Source organism: Pyxicephalus adspersus, chromosome 2, assembly GCF_032062135.1.
Source record: "Pyxicephalus adspersus chromosome 2, UCB_Pads_2.0, whole genome shotgun sequence".
Taxonomy (NCBI): domain Eukaryota; kingdom Metazoa; phylum Chordata; class Amphibia; order Anura; family Pyxicephalidae; genus Pyxicephalus; species Pyxicephalus adspersus.
In genome coordinates, this window is record NC_092859.1 from 153,951,669 (window position 1) to 153,975,055 (window position 23,387).

At 42.3% G+C, this 23,387-nt stretch overlaps 2 protein-coding genes and 1 non-coding gene across 4 annotated transcripts in view; 1 reads left to right on the top strand and 2 right to left on the bottom strand.

Moving 5' to 3' along the window:
- LOC140324722 (cytotoxic granule associated RNA binding protein TIA1-like) overlaps window positions 1–5,120 on the bottom strand; it is a 9,693-nt gene extending 4,573 nt beyond the window's left edge. For both annotated transcript variants that reach the window (XM_072402805.1, XM_072402804.1), the window contains exon 1: window positions 4,886–5,120. In XM_072402805.1, coding sequence (XP_072258906.1) covers window positions 4,886–4,911 — 26 coding nt within the window. In that variant the 5' untranslated portion in view covers window positions 4,912–5,120. The remainder of the gene's footprint in view (window positions 1–4,885) is intronic.
- A 205-nt stretch (window positions 5,121–5,325) lies between these two features.
- On the bottom strand, window positions 5,326–5,396 carry TRNAG-CCC (transfer RNA glycine (anticodon CCC)). Its single transcript has one exon. It is a non-coding gene; the product is annotated as a tRNA-Gly (tRNA).
- Window positions 5,397–11,477: 6,081 nt separating this feature from the next.
- PCYOX1 (prenylcysteine oxidase 1) lies at window positions 11,478–21,214 on the top strand. Its single transcript, XM_072402806.1, is given in 5 exon segments — window positions 11,478–11,615; window positions 12,599–12,805; window positions 15,819–15,993; window positions 17,574–17,845; window positions 18,459–21,214. Coding segments are annotated over 5 exon segments (1,476 nt in total). The 5' UTR covers window positions 11,478–11,509; the 3' UTR covers window positions 19,175–21,214.
- Window positions 21,215–23,387: the final 2,173 nt, after the last annotated feature.

The following is a 23,387-nucleotide window of genomic DNA, read 5'->3' on the forward strand; positions in this document are numbered from 1 at the left end:
AGATGATAGAAGTGTTTAGGCGGGGTTCCTCCAGAGGTTGCTGGGGGGTTCTTGGGCTATTTGTGCCTATCAGGTCAGTGTAAGTGACCCCAATTATCTTTTTGGCTATCTGTAAGAATGACATTCTTCCCAGTGGCCAGCAATGCAAGGGGAATTCTTCTGACAGATCACTATGCTAACGTACTGTGGATACAATAATTATAGCCGGGGGTTTCCTAAGACCTAAAATTTATTTCAAGCGTTCCCCCATGTTAAAAAGTTTGGGAAAGGCCCGACTTGTTGATTCATTCTGATAGCTAAAACTACTTACGCACATGCAATAATTATTGTTGGAAACGAACAATTAACACCTGATCGTCCTATAATCATTAACAAAAAAAGTGAACGACAACGTCAATGAACAAGGAATGTTGCTGGAAACGAACGACCCCCCCGGCGGATCTGATTGGGCGACAATTGTTCGCCATCTATTGTGTGTACGGTTGTTCAGCGATCGTGTTGTTTCTGGGGTAGGCGTCACTTCCTGCATCGTTCAAACAATCGTATCTAGTGTGTGCACATTGCTGGTGGATTATATTTGATTGATTGTATAGTGCACGATTGCCGCACATACTGTAACGATACGATCATTCAAATTTAATCCACTGAAAATGTACACCCACTAGATACGATCGTTTAAAACAATTGTGAATAATCGTCGATTGGTCGTTAATTGTTCGTTTTCCAACAATAATTATTGCAGGTGTGTATGTAGCCCAAGTGATATTCCATCAAGATTACACCCATATTACTAACTAGAAAAAGATGTAGGTGAAGCGGATGGTAAGCAGTTTTCATGATTTAATAGGGGTTACAAGTGACAGACAGATACAAACAATGACACAAGAGGAGGAGAGGAGCCTGCCCCAAAGAGCTTGCAATCTAAGACAATGCCTGTGTGTATACTTTGCTGTGACCTCACATGTTCAGAAGGCAGAACAGACTGATACTTCTCCTTATAAACAATGTGATTGCACAATTGATGTTCCGATGTGAAATTCTATGATTTTGCAAGTGAGTGAGTAATAAACACAACAGATTACACTTGGGAGTTACACAGCAGGTGCTGACAACTCAATATCAAACGTCAGACACGATGTATGGGAAGATCACTTCCGTACCATACAGACTGCAGGGACCATTTGTGATAAGCATGGTGTTGTATGCAGAGATATCTAAAATGTATTGTGTATATGCAAAAAGCATGCAAATTGCACCGACTCGAAAAGGGGCCAATCAGACTATGGAGCTACAGCGTCTGACTGCCTCATGTCTTCAAGTGCTATTTGCATACAAAAGTCAAATTTCTTGCATTGCATTAAACATCTCCACTCACACGCCATGACGTGAGCACTGAGCTGTTCAGGAATAGTCAAAAGGTGCGAAAGTGGTAGGATGCAAATTATAAAGTTACGATAGTCTACCACAGGAATCATTTTTTGTTACAGTGGTTTCTAAGAAAGTAATAAAAATAAAAACAAAACGGCCACTCGGGAAAGCAATACAAATTTCATCCAACAGAAGAACCCTGCATTTAGGAAATGTAATCCTAAAAAGTAAATAAACCAATTTCAACCAGTGTCCCAATTAGTGTGCTCCCCACATTTTTTTAAGCTGGGTGGGAAGGAGCTGTAAGCAGGTGGTGGCGCTGGTATCGTGACCCAACTTTACAGTAACCACCCAAAAACAGGCGGGTGATTACTGAAAAGTGCCGGGTGGTGCACTCAGCTAAAAGGGGCCGGGGAGAATACTGCATTTAGGTTTACAACTGGCTATACACAGGTCAACCAGCAATGTATTAATGTAGACAGTGAAAGCCACCTTCTGGCGGCTGATTTTCCACAATATAAATTACTGTGTGCCCATTGTTTTCCTTGCATAGAAAGAGTAAAATACAACCTATTACCAGCTTTACAAGTCACATGTCTAGCACAAGTACTAACACGATGATTGTGCTCTCCTCTCATACATGCGAGCATTTACAAGCTATAGGATGTATAGAATGCGATAATTAGATGAATTATAATCCTTCACTGTATAGAATAGGAGTTTGAGGAAACAAATCTTTAAACGTTTAGGAGAGCACACAGGTCTGTCCTGAATTTAAAGTTCAGAAAACATGTACGGACTGCCCTGAAATTATCCATCCCCTGCACAGATGTGAATTAATGGAAAATTAAGAGGAATATAGCAATTGTGTAAAGTTTGTGCCATTAGCAAATCTCTTATACACTAAAGATCACGGTTTCTAAACAGAAATTCCAAGAATCTAAGGGTTTCTCTGGAGGTTGCTTGATCAATGTCAGTTTAAGTGACACCAATGGTCTCTTTGGCTATCTGTATGGGTGACATTCTTCCCACTGGCCAGCAATGTAAGAGGAATTCCTCCCACTGACCACCACACCAATATACGGTGATCTGTGGATATAGAATTAGAAATTATAAAAGGAATTGTGCTGCTCTCCCCCCCTTCACTTCCATTACGTTCATTTGTGAATCAGCCAGGACAGATTCATGAAAGAGCACTGTGTACACGTCAGATCTTCGTCGACTATCGGCCCAGAATCATCTGATGCTCTTACATAGCTTTAATAGTCATCAGCTATGATTTACAAACAGCAATGGGAGTCATTGAAAGGCTGTGGCTGCCTTTAGTGGAATGTGATGCTGAAAAGACACAGCTGGACGACGTCTTTTATCAAAGACTATGACGGGCTAAATAAACAATTTCCAAGGAACATGTTGGCCATGGCCTATGTTGGAAAATGACTATTGTTAGAGCATGGTTAAGTTTGTAAGCAAAAAAAAAAAAAAAAAAACAGAACCAGAAGTTTTGGAAAATATTATACTGCGCGATTGCTAACAAATTACAAAAAAAGGGAGGCTGCAGATTGTGTTTGCCAGGTAACCCATGTGACAAAAATTAAGTTGAGTCAAAAGAAACATTTTCTGTGTCTTGCACAAAAGCTGTTCAAAAGGAAGTGCATCACCTCATTCATCACCCCCGGGGCAAAACAAACAGATAACCCTTGCAGGGGAGTGGGGAACCACTACCAGGATAAAGAGGTTTTTCCTGAAGTTCAGCTTTAATACAAGGACCTGAAATGTCCCCCTCTGACTTATTCTCATGACTTGCCAAGTTCAGCTTAACATAACAAGTATACAAAAAACTTTATAGTTTTATAGACTTGCCTAAAAAAATGCCAACCATTCTTTTTTATAAAGAATTGAGAGCAGGTGCCAAGAGGTCTCATGGTTGCTGCATTTCCATAGACATGAATGTGAAGTGGGTTTAAAATTGCTGAAAGTTGGAAGCATTTGGGAGCACCAAGGACAAAGAAATGAAGCGTCTTTCATTTCCTGTATGCCTCTATTTACACAATAACCACTATAGAGGTGTTCAGGTGTTTTATAAATGCCCGCAAGCTGTTAAAATTGTCCCTTCAATATGAACAAACCCTGGGAGATCCGGCCCAGCCCCAAACAATGCCATGGGACAGACGTGCCAACATTAGATTTGCCTGCTAAATCTTGAATGAAAATCCACGTAGGGACCCTAAAGTGTAACTTAACTTTTGCGATTCAGGCAAGTGATTATTGATGAAAGGTGCGGACGATGTCCCTTCTACAAAAACTACTCCTAACTGCCCAATCGCAGCCCAGCTGTAATATTTGTCTGAGCTACCAATGGAAACCTGGCATCCCTTGCATGAGCCAGGAACGAACGATGTAAATTTATCCCGACACGACCAATCAAGACGGCTGAAGACCACAATCGGGATGTGAATAAAGATGGCAATGTCCTGCAATGGAATGAGGATAGTAGCAGGCGGGTTTGAGTAAATGAGGGTTTACTTCTGCTTTAAGACACCATATTGGGCAGCAAGAGATTAGTTTGTTTTGGATCCCATCCTATCAGGTACCACTCATGTACAGTCTGGGGATCCTTTTCAGCAAGAAAGGCAGAGAATCACAAAATACGATTTAGTGTCCTGGGAAGCCTCAGGAGCTCCCAATAATAAATTCGCCTGAAGCTAAACCACATAGTGTGTGAATGCCGGCTTGTTGTGAACCAAACAAAGTACAATTATCCTGCTCCCTCCCCCCTCCATAATTACTGAGATCCCGGCAGCTGTGGCTCCTCTGTTTATATCCAGCATTGCACTTATTGAACGGGAGATGGATCCTGGCTACTCGATACATAGAAGTCTATGGGGCTTTACTGTGCAGGCGCCTCTATCTAAACACTAGGGGATATTCCTTAAAACCTGGCTTTAGATCCAATACAAACTTTAATCTAAAGCAGTTTTCCCCCCTTTTAGCTGGGCGCTCCACCCGGCCCTTTTCAGCAAACACCTGCCTGGTTTTCAGTAGTTGCTGAAGACTTGGGTCACAATACATACCGGGGCTACCACACACCTACAGCTTCTTCCCACCCGGGAGCGCCCCCACTGGCCGGGGAAACCCAGAATGGCCGAAGATTGTCACTGAATGGCGGCTTTAGATCTGCTATAAAGTTGATTCCAGGAGCAAAAAAAAAATTTCCCCTTCACTAACAAGGGGTAAATGCTCATGGAGCTACACATGGGCCCATTCTGCACGCCACCCACCCGGGGCCCATTCTGCACGCTACCTGTTCCCCCACTCACCGGCCCACCCCGGGGGCCCCTTCCCCACACACCGGCCCACCCGGGGGCCCGTTCCCCACTCACCGGCACACCCGAGGCCCTTTCCCCACGCAGTCCACCCAGAGCCCATCCACACACTGGCTCTACTCATCTGATTACATTACTATAGCAACAAAGCCAGCTAATCCTATGAAGGCCACAAGGCCGCAAACACTCACAGGGTCCTGGGCAGCTCGTCGTCCATGACTCCGGGCCCCTTCTCTGTCCTAAGGGACCCGGCGGGAAACCGCGTCGCTGTTGATGAAACTCAAGCGGTGGCAGGTGAGCCCCCGGTAACGGTAGAGGGTCCGGCTGGTTATCGTTGTTTTCTCTGTAGGATGAGAGCGCTCAGAAACCCGGCACCCACCGCCCCGGCCTGGAACAATGCGAGACAAACCGTCACCACAAGATGGCCACCGCGACTAATGGCGCATGCGCAGCTCGAGGACCCCGGAAACCGGCTGCCTCAACAAATGCCAGCCTCTAAAACAGGTCATGTACGTGGGTGAAAATTTTCGAATTTGTGTGTAAAAATAGGAAATTATGCAAAAGGAAATAAAATATAATGCAAAGGGTAGAAAATGTAATTTAAATAAAATTATTGAGGTAAGAAAAGAAGTGCGCCGCCCGGGAATCGAACCCGGGTCGCAAGAATGGGAATCTTGCATGATACCACTACACCAGCGGCGCTGATGGGTAACTGCAGCTTGTAAAATAAATATGTTACATGTAGAATATTTAAACAGGCTTTGGTATGTTATCACCAAAGTCTGTAAAAATAACTGCTTTAGCAAACTGTTAAATCAATGAGTTTAGTTCCTTTTTAACTGACTTTCCAAACAGTTAGATTCCAGTCATGGCAGTGGTGATAACTGTCACAGTTGCCATTGAGCTCTCCAATGAGCATCACCATGGCAACCACAGCTCAAAATAAAGGCCAAGATGGCGCCATAAGGGAACTGGAGGGTTTAGTTTTGCTTGTTGCTAAAAGCAGACTTGGTGCTTTGTGTGAATGTAGCTGCGTGAGGTGAATGTCACTAGGGAGAGTTATAAATGAAATGGGGTCCTGGGAAATAAGTGTTAATTGCCATGCTGTTAATTGGGGCCCTGGAGAAATCAGGGGCCTGACAAGAGCGTCTTCTGATACAGTTTCCGAAAGCCGTATATAACTGCGCCTGTACTACACATATATTATACCTGACACTATTTTATTTTTCACAGATACATTTTCAGGAAACCCCGCTGGCCTTCAGGTCTTGGGGGTCCCCTAAAACCAATTTATTGGGGTCTCAGGGAAACTTTGGTAAAACCCATTAGGTAGAGGAAATGACTCTTACATTGGTAGCCAGAATGGTCTCCCTTACCTGGGTCTTCCTGTTATTATTTTTAATAAACAGTATTTATAAAGCACCAACATATTACACAGCGCTGTACAAATAAATAGGGGATGTAAATGACAGACAGATACAGACAATGACACAGGAGGGGGAGAGGACCATGCCCCAAAGAGCTTACAATCTAAGAGGTGGGGGCAGTATCACAAAATAGGAGGGGGATATGAAATGGTGGGTGAGTAGTTGAAAAAATGGGTTTTAAGTGCTCTTTTAAATGAGCAAAAAGTAGGAGCAATCCAGGTAGGATGTCCCCAGAACAAGGGGCAGACAAAAGCAGGTACAAAGTCTGCTCACAAGGGCCCTTGGCAGACAGGGGCCCCCATTCTGCACCTCCCTATGTCCACCCCTGGTTCTGGAGTTAACACCTCTTGGTGGACCCAGCTGCATGACTTTAATGATGTTTTAGTTGTCTATTGGAGTGGTATTCTAGCCAACACTGTAAGGGTGGACATTCTGGCTACCAATACAAGAGACTTTTCCCCCAACAACCCCTAAATAATTGGCTTTAGCAGGGACTCCCCGAGACTTGCAATACATTGGTTTTATTCGGTGTTCCCTTAGACCTGAAAATTATATTGGGTTTTTTTAGGGGTAAAAAGGTTGAGAAAAGCCGATTTAGAGGTTTAGAATACTTAATTTTACCAGAATGCCATGGAAAGGCCATCTGAATCCACTGGGCTAGAAGGGGTTAGACATTAGGGTCATAGGTAAGTATCTTTTTCATGATTAAATGTAACTTTCAAGGCAAGTATTCCATTCTGATAAAAAGCCATTGGAAACCACAGAATGAGTTCTAAAAATCTTGAATTTTGTGGAAGACTATAAGCTTAGTGTTGAGGTAAAGCCCCCTATACCCTCATGGCGTTATCCTTGCTAATACTTACATCTGCAGTAATGCTGAACTGGTTACCAGTTAAGCCAGCTGCCATTGGAGGGCTTAAAAGTTACATTATTGGCCATCAAATGCCCACTGTTACAATTATACATATTAAACGTTATAACAGGTAAATCAGTGGGCTTAGTTCTTCTTTATTAATGGATGCATAAAAACAACTGTATGAGGAAAATAAATGTGATGTATGAGTAGATACCCTTGGGTGCCTACACAGATGTCCCAATGTCATTTCCTGCACCCCAGGGCACCCATATGGTACTGAGATCTAAAAATACTGACTTGGATCAGGAAACTTGATGGATGGCCTATACCCCGCACCCCTTTTTTTATGGTTTCTTGCATTACAATTGATTACTGAGCTGGTCCTTCATGTTCAGGAACCAACAAGGAAGCAGAGATCGGGATGTTCACCATCCTGCTTCAAGTTGTATTAGAAGATCACTGGGTTTCAGGAATCTTAAAGACAATACAGAGAGGCATCAGTGGGTTTCTAATTGAAGGTTTATATATTTGTTTCTTTGAATAAAGCAGAACTTTCATAAAAATAAATAAATGAAAACCCTTGATCTATCTACAAAATGAGCCCAGCGAGTCCTGCTTTGTCTTGGCTTTCCTCTCAATCTCACACAAGGAGCAGTCTACACCCTACTGGGATATATGGCGCAAATATCCCAGGAGGCTGCAAGGTTTTCCCTTCCATCTTTACTGTTGCGGCAGAAAAGAAAAAAAATGAATAAAAAGCACACATTGCTTTCATTATAGGTATAGCCACCCTTTTACATAATGTGTGAAAATATCCCTCGTGCTATGATCTGAGTCAGTGAAACGCAATTAGACATATACTCCTCTTCCGCTGCCTCTCTTTGTAGTTCTCTTCATTGGCTTCCATTTCACCTTAGAATCAAATTGAAGCTCCTGTGCTTTGCCTTCAAATCCGTTCACAGTTACCTTACACTTACCTTACTGCCCTGATAGAAAAATTACACCCCAGCCGCTTTCTTTGCTCCTCCAATGACCCACTAATGACTTCCTTACTCATAACCTCATCAAACGCACAGCTCCAAGCTTCTAGAGCTGCCCCGACTCTCTGGAATGGTCTTCCTTGTCCTATTTGGCTTGTTCCTCCTTTCTGCTCATTTAAAAGTGCCCATAAAACCCATCTTTTCAACCTCACCTACCCGTCTTCTTCTGTCTCCTAAACCCTCACTACTCACCCACCATTTTATATCCCCCTCCTATTGTGTGATACTTTCCCCTCCTCTTAGATTGTAAGCTCTTCAGGGCAGGGTCCTTTCCTCCTCCTGTGTCATTTTTTTTAATCTGTCTGTCATTTGCAACCCCTATTTAATGTACAGTGTTGTGTAATATGTTGGTACTGAATAAATACCTATCAATCATAATAATATACACAATATATGGGTACATGTGATAAATAGTATATTTCAGTGGGCTTTTTAAAAGTAATAAACAGATACAGTTCATGGATCCTTTTCCCTCAGCCTCTGAACAGCCATAAAGTCTGAAATCCCTGCCATACAGTTTTGTGTTCTGAGGTCATTTAGGGTAAAAGTTGATGACTGAAACACTGTAATGAGAAACACTCAGAGTTTTTCATGTCTTGCTTGATATTTACAGCCAAGGGAAATCCAATCTGGAACATACAACATAATTTAGTGCCTCCTATCAAAGGAACATGGGCAAAAGGGATAAAGTGCAAGAGCAATCTCATCCATAATTGGTTGGAAGCACAATAAAAAAATACATTTTAGAGACGTTCACTAGTCAAAATTATTAACAGTATTATTTGCTTTCAGATGCTGCAATATCTAAAGCTAGTAAAGTACTTTCTTGTATTAAAAGAGGAATAGACTGCAGAGATGGGAACATAATCCTGCCCCTGTACAAAGCATTGGTCAGACCACATCTGGAATATGCAGTCCAGTTTAGGGGACCAGTTCACAAAAAGGACATTGTGGAATTGGAGAGACTGCAGAGAAGGGCAACTAAACTAATAAAAGGAATGGAGGAGCTCAGCTATGAGGAGAGATTAGCTGAACTGAATCTATTCTCCCTTGAGAAGAGACGTATAAGGGGGGATATGATCACCCTGTATAAATATATAAACGGTCCATATAGAGAACTCTCTTCCCCATTATTCACTTTGATCAATACAGAGCACAAGGGGGCGTTCTTTGTGTCCAGAGGAAAAGAAGTTTAAGCTCCGGATAAGGAAGGGATTCTTCACTGTAAGGTGTGAAAATGTGGAATAAGCTCCCTCAGGAAGTAGTTTCAGCAAGTTCTATAGATTGCTTTAGGAAAAAGCCGGATGGTTTCTAGAAGCACAGAATATAACTTAAATTAAAGCTTTAAAGTAAAGATAACTGAGACTGCTAATCTAAGGAATGTCTGACTGCCTCACGGGATCAGGAAGGAATTTTATCCCTGTTGGAACAAACTGGGTTTATAAGGATTTTTTTTGCCTTCCTCTGGACCAACCATGTCCATAGGGTTTTATATCTGGGATATGTTTATTTCCTGTGACAAGACTGGGAATATTAAATGCAATGTATTCATTATAATTATGTATAAATCAATAAATATATCGATACATAATTAAAATTGCAAGAAACATTCAGCCTCAAACCTCTTTGTTCCGTCTTTGTCTCCCTAGTGGTTGAACTTGATGGATTTATGTCTTTTTTCAACCTATGTAACTATGCTTTGTTGTTCTTACTTCTGAGCAAAAAATCAACTTATTGGATCTGAGGGAAATCTAAATTAAGATCTACTTCTAAACGATCCAGCCAACCGGTTCCCCCCTCCTCAATCAGCCAGCAGATGTGTTGGTAGACCTATAGTACACATGCCGCTTAAATTTGATCCAGGTTGCGATCACTTTGGGGGATATTTTGTTTCTCCTGCACTGGGCTTTGTGTTTGTAGTTAGGGAAAGCCACAGCTGTGTTGCTGGATGCAATCTCCTGTAATATAAGTGACAGTAGATGAATGGGTGCTTTACAGACACCGCTGTTCTTTTTATGGAGAGGGAAGGACAAGAAGGAAGCACCCCACTGTGCTCTCCTCTATAGGATTTAACAGAGGTTGTCCTCCCCCACCCTCCCCCGGGGAGGATCACTAAATGACACTGAGTGATCACAGTGCACATGCTAGATATTCAGAGAGAAACCACAATCATTTGTCGTGGATGGCAATCATATAGCGTATGTAGTTTTACTACATGACCTATATGGATGCCTAGTGAGTCCCATGCCGACTCGGCTTCTTTACGGTGCAGGGAGATCAGCAGATGTGGCCATCTTCTTTCTTGTGTTTTCAGGGTTCTCCTCACGTCACCTGAACTTGCACTGGGCAAAGAGAGGAACTAAACTGAAAAGTGCCTAAAACAAAAAAAACTGTTCCTCCGGTGGGCCGGTTTGTGGAACGGTTCCCCCGGTGGGCCGGTGTGTGTGGAACGGTTCCCCCGAGTGGGCCGCTGTGTGTGGAATCCCGCAGGACAGTCTGATCCATCCGGGGGTATCTCCCATTGGGTCCCGCTTGGTGGTGCCATCTTTGCCTCTTCTTACGGCTTCTTCTTCCCATGTCACCCGACCCAGGCGCGAGATCGGGTGTCGTAGGTTGGAAAAAAAAACTTGCTGATCTCACTGCGCATGCGTGATATGGGCAAATTTTTATCTTTTCACGAAAAGGCTCCTTCTGCGCATGCCTGAGATGCTCGGGGATGCACAGAAGGAGCACCCAAGAGCCTCCCGGGTTGCCTGACACAGGTATCCCGGGAGCCTTTGCGCTCCCATTTATTCTTGATCGGCGATACCCTTTTTTGTAAAGTAAAATTTCTAAGTTTAGGTACGCTTTAAGATTGGGTGATGTGTCTCCCTAAAAATGTAACAAAAAGTGCCAATCTCACTACGCATGTGTATGCTTGACTTAAGCATGAGGAGTAGCCCACATCATCCTAAGATATGTGATGTCATCGGGGGATAATGTAATGACAGGTCTGCTTTAAGTTTAGGCGGTGGGTTGGGGGTAACATTTGGGAGCCCTGTGGAATTTCCTCATTGGAAGCAGCAAAATCTTTTGGCACGTTGGCCAAAAAATTGGGCAAACTGGCCACTTTGTTTCTCAATCCAAAGTGCAGAATATCGATCGAAAAATCAATCAGCCAAAATTTGCCAGCACCTCTGCTCCTGTGTACTTACCTGACCTTACCCAAACACGTGACCAGCTCACCTGGCCAAAGGTGTGTCTGGCCACGCCCCTCATGCTCTTATAGAGATTTTAATGGCTTTTTGGTTCAAAGTATACAACGACAGATATATACGACGACAAAAATTTTGTATAAGAAATGATCATAAATACAAAAGAAGCTCCCTACCCCCGGTCTCGGTTCTCAAAAGCGCCCAGCTTTAGCGTGAACCGGAGACCCGTACGCGGGAAGAGGTGGGAGTTCTGCGCATGCGCAGTGCGGGTTTGTACTCAGACGTCCCGTGAAGCACCATGACAGTCTTCTCTGCCGTCCGTCTCATGCTCACCGGGTTCCTACTATGCAGCCTGCGGGTGGCAGCGGCGGCACAGCCCCTCCGGTTCCCGCCCAACAAGATAGGTGAGAGGGAAGAGCGAAGTTTGGGGTGTGTGAGGGAATGGGGTGACTGCTGCTGGTCACATGGGGGGGAGGTCTGAGGTAGCCATGGCAACCTAAGAGACCCAGAACTATGTGCAGGGGGAGCAATGGGGTGCTGGGGTATAGCAGGTAAAGGGTAATGTGCAGGTGCCCCCCCTAAGTCCGAAGGGGGGTAATGGGCTCTGCAAAAAGTTGTCACCCCTCTCCCGCAACTCTAGACCAAAAATTTTGCTTTTGCATTGATACGTGTTACCATGGGGGCGATAGGCAGATTAAAGGGGCGTAAAGCCATGGATCCCTCAGCAAACCCAGGCCAGTCGGTCCTGCGCCATCCTGGATTTCTTGTTCTGGAATTACACGCTGTGCGCCCCATCATCTTCCCTTCTTGAAAATGCAATTATAAACATGACGATTCCACTATGCGTAAAATGAGCAACAATTCCCCCTTCTGAGCATACCTGATATTGAGCTTGCGCAGAAGGAACAGCCGGAAGCCTATGGCGTATGTTTCCCATTCCGTCATTACCGCCGCGGCATTACTGAAGCACAGGTACCCCGAAGAAAACTGGAAACGCATATAAGTGTAAAAGGGACCGGCACTGCATCATTTTTTAATATTTTGTTATATACAATCCTACATGGGAACGCTCTTTATATATAAAATCGCACTTACACCTGTGCACTGCATGCGATGGTCTGCTGTAGTGACATTCATCATGAATTGCATTCCAGTGCTCATGTGTGCTACACTGCATTACATGCGCGAAAAAATGTAATGTACAAGAATCATGCGCATTTAGTTGTGCGTTAGTCTATTCATTGTCGTCTAATACAGCTTGCCGCAATGTTTGCCATAACAACAACACATGCCTAGCAGTGCACGGTGCCGTAAATGGCCAGCCTGTATTTTCTCTTACGTTCACTTTTTGCTGCCGAATCATTTACTAATTTTGTTTGTCTCTCAGCTGTTGTTGGAGCCGGAATCGGAGGAACATCCACTGCCTACTTCCTAAGACAGAAGTTTGGGAAAGATGTCCAGATCGATGTCTATGAGAAGGGAGAAGTGGGAGGACGACTGGCTACCATCGAGATAGAAGGGAATCAGTATGAAGCCGGGGGGTCGGTGATTCACCCCTTAAATCTCCATATGAAAGCATTTGTTAAAGAGCTGGGTAAGTGAACAACCTAAATCCTGCGATTTGTACAGATCTAATATTATTATTATTAACCTCCCTGGCGGTATGAATACTAAGTATTTTTAAATGAAAAAGCCTTACAATTAAAAAATCGTATTTCAAAATGTCCTGCCTAACGGTCCTCCAGCCCAAGACTCGCGAGCAGACCCCCGATCGGCATTTGCTGCCCCTGGCTTTGCGTTCCCAGCGTTCACACGCTAGGGACGCAGATGCCCGGCTGGCATCGCCAGTGGAAGAAAATGCCGGGCAGAGCTGGAGGACGCCAATGGAACATAGGAACCAGTTAGGACTTTAAACCTCACTAGCAGTCTAATTCCGTTCACATTTCGATGCAAAAAGCCGTTCAATTTTTTACATGGAAATTTTTTTTCATTGTAGGGTGTAATTCTTAGGCATAACTCACTGATTTTTAATAAACGTAATACATTTAATAATCATCTTTAAACAACAAAAAAAAATGTATTTAAACATGTAATGTAACTGTATAAGTAGCATATAAAATATAATTATATAATATATGAATATTTCTTTGTATTGGACTCCAATACAAAATTATTTGAATTTCCTGCCAATCCTCCTGCCCGCACGGCCGCATGTACCAACGTCACCGGGAAACCCCGTAGATCTAGTCTCTGCACTTCGCGGGTGGAGATCAGAGGAGCAGGAAGTGTCCCCAGGACCTGGGGGACCAGCAGGACACTGGGGGACAGCGGGGGTTTTTTATTAGTTAAAAGCTAACCCCTGAGTGTGATTTGGGATTACCGCTTTTTGCATGTAAAATCCACCCCGATTCACACTCGGGATTAACGCTAAAGGGGGTTAAACTCCCTTGCAATTCCACCCCGAGTGTGGCTCAGGGTTACCTCTTTTGGTATGGAAAATCCACCCCGAGCCACACTCGGTAATACCAGGGATGTTAATAAACAGTATTTTTATAATACCAACATATTACATAGCGCTGTACAATAAATAGGGGTTGCAAATGACAGACAGATATAGATAGTGACACAGGAGGAGGAGTGGACCTTGCCCTGAAGAATTTACAATCTAAGAGGTGGGGGAAGTAACACACAATAGGAGAGGAGATATGGAATGGTGGGATGTAGCGGGGGATTAGGAGACGGATCTATAAATTATTTTAAAAAAAGCTGACAATTGTAACATTTTATAGATGAAAATTACAGTTCTGTGATTTGGCTAATCGCCTACAGAACACAGTGGGCCAGGCGCTCTAGTTACAAAACAGGGAATCAGACATTCCCTCGTGTGAATGTTTCAATGGCAGTAAATGATTCCCACAAGGGAATGTCTAATTCCCTATTTTATAATATTTATTTGATATTTGTGGGCTCCCTGCCATTTATGCAGACCTATCATCACATTTTAGGTAGACCTATCATCTAAATTTTTTACTTGGACAAATTTGAAGAACTAGAATATAAGGGAATATAATATAAGGGAAGCCCCTCTCCTTTCTTTACTGCCACGGCTGTAAAGACTGGATGGGAGAGCAGATCCTCCTGGGAAACCTAAGTCCTGTATCCCGGGAGGCTTCTGGTTGCTCCTTGTATAATCCAATATAGGTTGCTTTAGTGTATGATGATATATATATATATATACATAATCCAATATAGGTTGCTTTAGTGTATGATGCTGTGCATCCTGGTATACCCCCGACTGCTTAGAGTTTCATAAACTTTGTGCGAGATATCATTCCCACCTGGCCAGTCAAGATGATTTTGAACCTTGCAAAGGATCGGATAAAGATGGGGGGGGAGTTTCACCTACCTTTACCTGTGAAAAGCCCTCCATCTACAAACCATTTCCAGCAAGTCTCAGCTTCCCCCTTACTGGTATTGTGTCCAGTACCTTCTTTCTTACTGGTCCCTTCCTCACACCACCCGAACTTACACTGTGCAGAATTGACATCGGGTGATGGGTCTTCCTCCATATGTAAAAAAAACAGCTGATCTTGCTGCGAATGCATGAGATTGAGCACCTTTTTTTTACATTACAGGAAAGCCCTAGGTGACCATGCCCAACCTCACGAATGCACAGGAAAAGCAGTCCAGAGCCTCCTGGGATATGTGACACAAGTATCCTAGAAGGCTATGGATTTCTCCTTCAAGATTCCCTCCAACCAAGACAGGAGGGGAAGGGAACACCCTAAAAAAGTAAAAAAATATTAAAAATAAATGTAAAAAAGCACATTTTTTCGATTATATAAAAGGGATGGTCACCTTTTTTATATAATGTTAAAGCAGAACTAAGATTAAATTAAAAAAATTCGGATTCACCTTTACTTCTACAGATCCCTAGATCCCTCTTGAGCTTTCCTCAATTGGGTACGGAAGTGCTGGGCACTGCCATCTTACTCTGACTTTTGTTCAAAAACAATTTGAAGATGCTTGCAGGAGAAAGTCTGCATCCTGTGTTGGAAGGGTGACCAAGCTGTGTTCCTTAAAGCAGAACTAAAATTACACTTCTAAGAATCCATGACCAGGTCAGTCATTATTGCAGATCGTGACGGGGATGTTCTGTCTCCAGTAATCTCCCCTAACTGCCTGATTGCATCGGGTTTTGGCAAAAAGCAGCATCAGGTTTTGTTGCTAGGATAGCCGGCTATCCCGGATTCCGCTGCACCTGCTGGGAATGAATAAACTCCTGTGCGCCTGCGCGGAAATGATGTCATCCCAGCCAGGCCAAGATGTACAGGAAGAGAAGATGATGGCCGTGCCCTGCGAGGGAAAAGACAGGCGAGTAGTGCGAGATTAGTTCAGCTTGAAAAAAGTGGGGTCACACTCCTAGTTATTCTGTTTGGTAAGAGTGCCTGGACCACTTGCTGAACAAAATTTCAGAACCTTTGACTGGTAAAACAAAGTAAATATGCATCCATAGTTTTTTTTTTTCTTTCTTGGAGTTTATTTTATAGGTTTATTATGACAAATTACTATCTTCAGACATTTCCTGAGCTCTACGTGTGTTACAGGTCTGGGTACACGCACACCTTCCGGAGACCTGGTGGGAATTTACAATGGAGACGATTTTGTCTTTCAAGAGAGCGAATGGTTTGTGATAAATGTTATGAAAATGCTGTGGAATTACGGACTGAATTTCCTTCGAATGTACATGTGGGTGGAAAATGTTTTGGATAAGTTCATGAGGTACGTGGTGGTAATTACTTTTTATTTGGTGATGTTAGTTTGCCCTCCTAAAAGATCTTTGTACATGACATAGAATATGTTCAGTATCAGAAGGAATCCAGTGCTCAACCCAGCATTTTTTTTAGGTTGGGTGGAAAGAAACTGTATTGTGACCCAACTCATCAGTAACCACCCAAAAACAGCCCGGTGGTTGCTGACAAATGCCGGCTGGTGTGCCCAGCTAAAAGGGGCCGGGGAGATCACTGGAACTGTAAGAAGAGCAGCACGGTGGCTCAGTGGTTAGCACTGTGGCATTTGCAGTGCTGGGTCCCAGGTTCGAATCTCTGCCAGGTCACCATCTGCATGGAGTTTAAAGGTTCTCTTTGTGTTTATGTGGGTTTCCTCCCGCAGTTAGGTTTATTGGCTCCCCCCCATAATTGACCTTAGATTGTATTAAAGACACATGACTATAGTAGGGACATCAAATTGTGAGTCTATTTGAAGAAGCCAGTGATATGACTATGGGCTTTGTACAGCGCTGTGTTATATGTCGGAGCTAAACAAATACTGTGCAATAATAAAAACCTATTGTAATTAATATGAGTCTGATCATATTGCTGAATTCATTATGCTGCTTTGGTAAATATTCGCATTATCAGCTAGATTTTTGTGTGTATAAAACCTGCCGCCTCTGTGGGGTAATAATGGAGTCAAGAATTTATCAGAGTTAGCAACATAATGCTGAAGTGAACAACCTCCAAGTATAACACATCATTGGTATTATTGTGGCTGGCCTTTATAATCCTTGGCAAGCAGCTTTATACATGAATGTATACTATGGACCTGATTGATCAAAGCTCTCCAGGACTGGAGAAGATATCATGGGTGATGCAGAAAACCTGGAAAGGATATGATACAGGATTGAAAACATTTGCCAAATGATTTTAAGAAATCCATTCTAGGTTTGCTGGATGTTTTGCTTCTGATTGATCCCCTAACAACATTTTTCTTTTACATATAATGGTTGTTTAGCCTTTTATCTAAACTGAAAATGTTGAGTTTAGAGTCAACATTTTCATTTTAGATAACAAGGCTAAAAATGTTATTTATTTATTTTCTTTAAGTGCAGTACTGTCCCTTTCAGTCTTGAAATCTCAGCAGGACTAAATAGGACCGCACAGCCTCCCAGGATACCTACGTCACGCATCCCGGGAGGCTTTAGGTGCTCCTTTTTCGATTTCAGGCATGCGCAAAAGGGGCATTTTTTCCACAACGAGGAAAGAGGTGCCCATCTCATGCATGTGCAGTGAGATCGGCTCTCTTTTTTTTGCCCCTTTACAGCGACTATGTCACCCAATCTCACAACTGCACAGTGCAAGATTGGGTGACGTAGCATGAAAACAGAAAAGAAGAATGAAGATGGCAGCAGCCAGCGCTTCCTCCATGCCTGTACAAAGAGGAATTCCAGGACGCCGCTTTAAAGGCTGCTCAGGGTAAAATTTTCACACATCACGCTTTTCTGCAGATCTATAGTACATCAGTAAGTAAAATGTGATTGATTGCTTTATCACCTTTCCTAAGTTCTGTTCTGTTGTTGGCAGGATTTACCGCTATCAGACGTTTGACTATTCTTTCTCGACCACGGAATCCATGCTGCAAGCTATGGGCGGTGATGATTTCATAACAAAGATTAACATGACCATAGACGAAGCGATGCAGAAATCCGGCTTCACACAGAGGTTTATTGATGACATTGTGGGTCCAGCTATGAGAGTCAACTACGGGCAAGGAGTAAAGATTAATGGCTTTGTTGGTGAGAATCTCTATTGCTACTGAGGAAAGGATTGTGTGATTTGTACTAAGGTAGAGAGCAGTGATCTGAATGGAAGGTAAAGTGAATGTATGCCTTGATTGATGCAGATAATCCTGTTGCTAGCAATGATGGTTTACCACCGTATTTTCGGGATCCGAATTGTTTAAACAAACTCAGGGTCAGCGCTATTCAGTAAAGGTAAACTGAGCAGCTGTAAAGTCTACCAAGTGCATGTTCTTCTCTCGACTGCTGATATTATAATTTTTGTAAGTGTATAGATCAGCTCTTCTCACCCAGGGTTCCTCCAGAGGTTGCTGAGGGTTCCTTGAGGTCAGTTGAGTGACACCAATGATCTTTTTGGCTATCTGTAAGGGTAACATTCTTCCAATTAGCCAGCAATGTAAGAGACATTCTTCTCATTGACCAGCACACGAATATGCCTTGAGATATGGGTAAAGCAGATGTGGACTGAATGTGCTCATACCATATTCATCTTTTTAGCTTTACTTCTCTGCTTGAGGGTGACTTATAGAGGAGTTGGGGGTCTCACAAAATCTGAGCCATGCTGCTAATGCATGACATGATGTCTTGCTACTCCTAAATAACGAAAGACAAAGGCCATGAAGTTCTACTTTTCTGTGGAATTCTCTATGGCTGTTACTGGCTGCAGAAGAGAAAGTATTGGTGAGGAACACAGATAAGGTAAGTAAAAGGGGCCAGGGAACACGGGGTATGGTACGTATAAGGGGCCGGGGAACATGGGGTGTGGTAAGTATAAGGGGCCGGGGAACACGGGGTATGGTAAGTATAAGGGGCCGGGGACCACGGGGTATGGTAAGTATAAGGGGCGGATTTAACCCACCAATTGAAGCCTTCACCAGACCTTACCAGCATTTGGTGGCTACCTTTGTCCATGGGCGGATCAACGCTTCTTTCTTTGGATGCCCCAAACCCTGTCAGTTTCCATTATCAGAAATATTAACTACAGATAACCCCAACCTTTTTTTCTGCAGTATTGGAGCAGTGTATCCAGTCAGTCCAGTCCAAGAATCTGAGGAATCAAAAGCCTCCTATGTCCGAGTGTGGAAAATCTTCTCTCTGGATGTCCTAACTCAGGAACAACTTCATCAGCTGTTTGAGTCCTACCATGTTGTTAAATATAGGAAGTGGCTGGCTTATCCCACATACAACCCTCCAGAGAAATTGCCACCAATACAACTTCATCGGGCAATTTATTACCTGAACAGCATTGAATGTGCAGCCAGTGCCATGGAAATGAGTGCCATCTCTGCTAAGAATGTGGCATTGTTATCTTACCATCAGTGGTATGGAAAGAAGGAATACATCGACCAAGAGAACTTAGCAGAACGGCTAAAATCTGAGCTATAGCTTATGATAGATATGATTTGTTTTTTCTTATGTCTGACATGATTAGGAAATTTATAAGCCTACTGAAGACAAATCCACCTCAATTTGAGCACCTTGGAACATCCACTTCCTTGTAATTTTTATCCCACACTGTTCTGATTGAAGTGGGGCAAACCCCTAATCCTTGCATTGGTCTCCTTGATCAAGTCCAGTCAAAAAATCTGAAGGGCCTGAAGTTGCAAAGAAAAATCAGAAGTGGCACACACCCCAAAAGTGTGTTTATTTCGTTTATATTTTATAGGAAATGCCCAATATGTTATCTTAACTAACTTGAGGCTTCTGTTTGATCTTTGACCCCTATGAGAGTCTCAGATACACTGATTTACATCATAGACTCTACTCTGCGATCAAACATTTTGGTGGTTGTTGTGATGTCTATAGAGGACATTCAGCATCACTCGCTCAAATGCTAGCGAGGAAAAAATAAGGTAAACATTTTGCAATATATTATAAAATTCTTGAAATGTACAGGTAATATACATTTTACACCATGACTGGGTATCAGAAATATAAGTTACACATTTGACAAACTTTCATCACTAACTCGACTGAAGCACTCATTATTTCTTCCCCATGGGTGGGTCATGGGTGATGTAGCATCTCAACAACAGGTACTCTTCATGAGTGTGATTATGAGCTAAACTGGACTTCTAGGAAAATGAAAAATTATCTTATGCATCTTTGAGTTGTAGGCCATTTAGAATGCAGGACTTCTGGTACAGCTTATTAGATTTCTATGGCACAGGTAGACAGATCAGTCTACCTGCCCCATAGATTTTAATGGGCTTTATTGTGCAGGCATGAACAAAAAAGATCTTGGAGTATTAATTTATGGAGGGGAACAAGGTAAAAACTGTAAAACTGAATGTATTTCTTGTACGTACAGCAGTGGAGATGAGAACAAAATGTGGTTTATAGTCTATAGTGTTTCTCAATTAGGTTTCCTCCAGAAGTTACTAGGAGTCTCTTGAGCAATGAGCAGTTTGTGCCTCTCAGGTCCATTTAAAGCATACCTAAACTCAGAATTTATACTTTACATAAAAGGGTAGACAACCCTTTTATTTAAAGTAAAAATTGTATTTTATTTTTAAAGTGCAAACCTGTTTTTTTTTTTTTTTAAAAAAGGGTGCAGCACCTCCCCTTTCTGCCTGGATCGAGAATGGGAGCGCAGAGCCTCGTGGTATACCTACTTCACACATCTCGGAGGCTATTGGCTGCTCCTGCACATGCCCCAATCTCTGGCATGCACAGAAGGAGCCCTTTCTTTAACGATATTGGGTGACGTGGGCAGAAAAACACAGAAGATGTCGGCTGAAGACGGATACTAGGACCCTAACAAAGCAACCTCCCAGCAGAGTTTAGTTCTGCTTTAAGTGCCACCAATGATCTTTTTGGCTATCTGTAAGGGTGACATTCTTGCCAATGTCCAGCCATGTAAGGGAAATTCTTCCTACTGACCACCACACTAATATACAGTGATCTGTGGATATAATTATAGAAGTAGTTCCCTGAAGACCTGAAATTTATTTCAAGGGTTCCCCTATGTTAAAAAAGTTTGGAATCCTAGAGCTTGCTCAGAGCACTACCTAGTTGGAGCCAATTACATGTGAGTTGACCCACTTCACAACTGCCAAATTGTCTTGCATATTTTAGGTGCATTAACTGACATTTTTTTAAATGATGGAAGCTGCATTCAAGGTGCAGCAAGCAGTATTTGCACTGGGGCCTTATATTAGGGAATGACCTTTGTATTTTGAATACTGCATTTGTAGGAGAAACTTACTGTTGCACTTTCAGTAATCTGGGTTCTTACACGCCAATAAAACCTAATTTCTCAGTTGTGGCCTGTATAGTGCTAGAACCCTGCTCATGCACTGGTTATCTCTGATCATGCACTGTTGTTTTTTTAACTTTCAGTACTGCTACATCCACTACAATTATGTTTCTGTTTTTGTCGTTACCTTCTGTATCACTAATACCTCAATAAATGACAAACAATGACTACATTTCAGCAATTCATTTAGTTCAGGAGTTGAAAGAAAGCATTAAAATTTAAAATAGTGAAAAAAAATTGAAGTTTCAAGAAGTAAGGCTGCATACACACGTGCAAAAATTGCCATTGGAAAGGAACTTTCACAATCCTTTGCAAGGACAAAAGACTGAAAGATGCATGAATGAACGCTGCCATTACAGAGCCATTCTGCTTTATGGAGAGGGGAGAATGATGGAGCCACACCCCACCGTGCTCTCCCGTTAACCAAAAGCACCTGGAAAAAAGCAGGTGAGCATCTAAACTGGGCCACGGAGCAATAAAAGCAGGTTGCCTGGTTTCAGGAATCACTTTTTAGATCAGGTTGTTGGCAGAGTCTGCATCATTTGGGGAAAAGCTGGCAGCAGAATACACAAAAAAAAAAGGCCAAGCTGGCAGAAAGAGTCTGCTACCAAAGTCTTGGTGCCAAATACTAAGGGACACCTTCACAGGTCTTGTGGCATCCATGACTGGGTGAGTTAGAGCTGCTTTGGCAGTACAAAGACAAACATTAAGCAGGTGGTATTGATGGTTTGTTTGGCTCTAATGCTTTATGTTACACTTTTGATATTTACTACACAGATATGCTGAGAAATCCAATCAGTATTTTCAGCATCACTTACATTTAACTAAAAAAATAAATGTAAGTGAACCTACAGAATAGGACATTAATGTTATAATATATCAATTCCCTCCTGCTGTACTATGATTCACTTTAATGGTGCATATTGTTTGTATTGAGCTTTTATGAAAAGTGCCACAATACGGTTTACAATAACTTAGAATGTGCAGCACTCCAGGCTCTAACTTAAGCACTTACCCACCAAACAGACCCTAATCTTGGCATAAAGTGTTCTGCTCCTGAATCTCCTTCTTGTACAGCACCCTGGTCTGAATGATGTTTAAAGTGACCTTGTACAGAAAAAGGCAGCTATTTGGGAAAGAAGAATTTTCACTTTTCACCGGCGGAGTGAAAACTTTCTATGTTTCAAGCTGTGACTTGATGCTAACATCTGATGGCCAAACCTTTTGGTAAAACAAAGGTTCACTTTAAGAGAAAGAAATAAAAAACAAACAACTTAAGTGAAAAACATTTATTACAAAAAAAAAAAAAAAAAATTGAACAGAACAAACAAAGGGTACGGATCCAAGAAAATGACTAATCGAGGGGGGTTTTGGGGAGGGTTGGGTTCATCATATCCTAATGCTATATTCGTTCCAAAGCTTCCAACATGATTATGCTGTTCCCTCGGATGACCTGGATGAGAGGAAAGAAAAAGGGGAGGTTATAACTAAATTAATAGTATTATTCATTAGAAGCAAGTTGTAAGCCTCTCACGGTCACCATGATTTCTATACGTGGCCTCCAAACCAATTGATTTAACACTCTGCCTGGTGCATATTCAAAGTGCTGATTACTAATTTTTTAGTCTTTGTATTCTGGCAAACTTCAAAGAACCTGAAACAAAATCATCATTTGAAAAGCCGAATACAGACCCTTTAAAAAAACATTTTGGTAGCTGCAAAGGAGCTTTAATAAAATGCATTTGACTGGCCCAAACCCAACAAGGAAAACCAAGTTTACAACTATAAATATTCTACTTTCATATTCTATATGAAAGTACACAGAAAGAAAACTTACTGCCAAAGTAGTTTTACAACAACCAACTTCTTAATATAACGAAATACAAAAATAACATGAGGACCATAGCCAGAGAGAGGATGGGGTTTTTAAGTGTTGAGATTTATTGAATTCAATGTTACAATGCATCTGTACATCCTTACAGAAATCTTTACAACAAGTACACTAGTAAAGTGATATAGTACAGCCCAGCTAAGCCACCAGGTGTTAAAATAGGGTTAATTACTCTCATTAAGTCCTAGTGGGCTAACATGTTTCACAAAAATCTTCCTCTGGATGGAGAATTGGAATTTCAAACCTCTCAAATGATACCAGAAGAAATTAGATATACTTCCAAGAAGGTAAGTGTAGTTATTCAAGGAAGCTCAGGTTTCATGGGTATTCCGTTCAGAAGAAGGGGACAGACTTGTCAGCACCATAGAAACTTGAGTTATGTCAGGAGATCAAATATGTTGTAAATGTTGATACCCCAGAGCTGGATAGTGTGGAGGGAATGGTCTGTG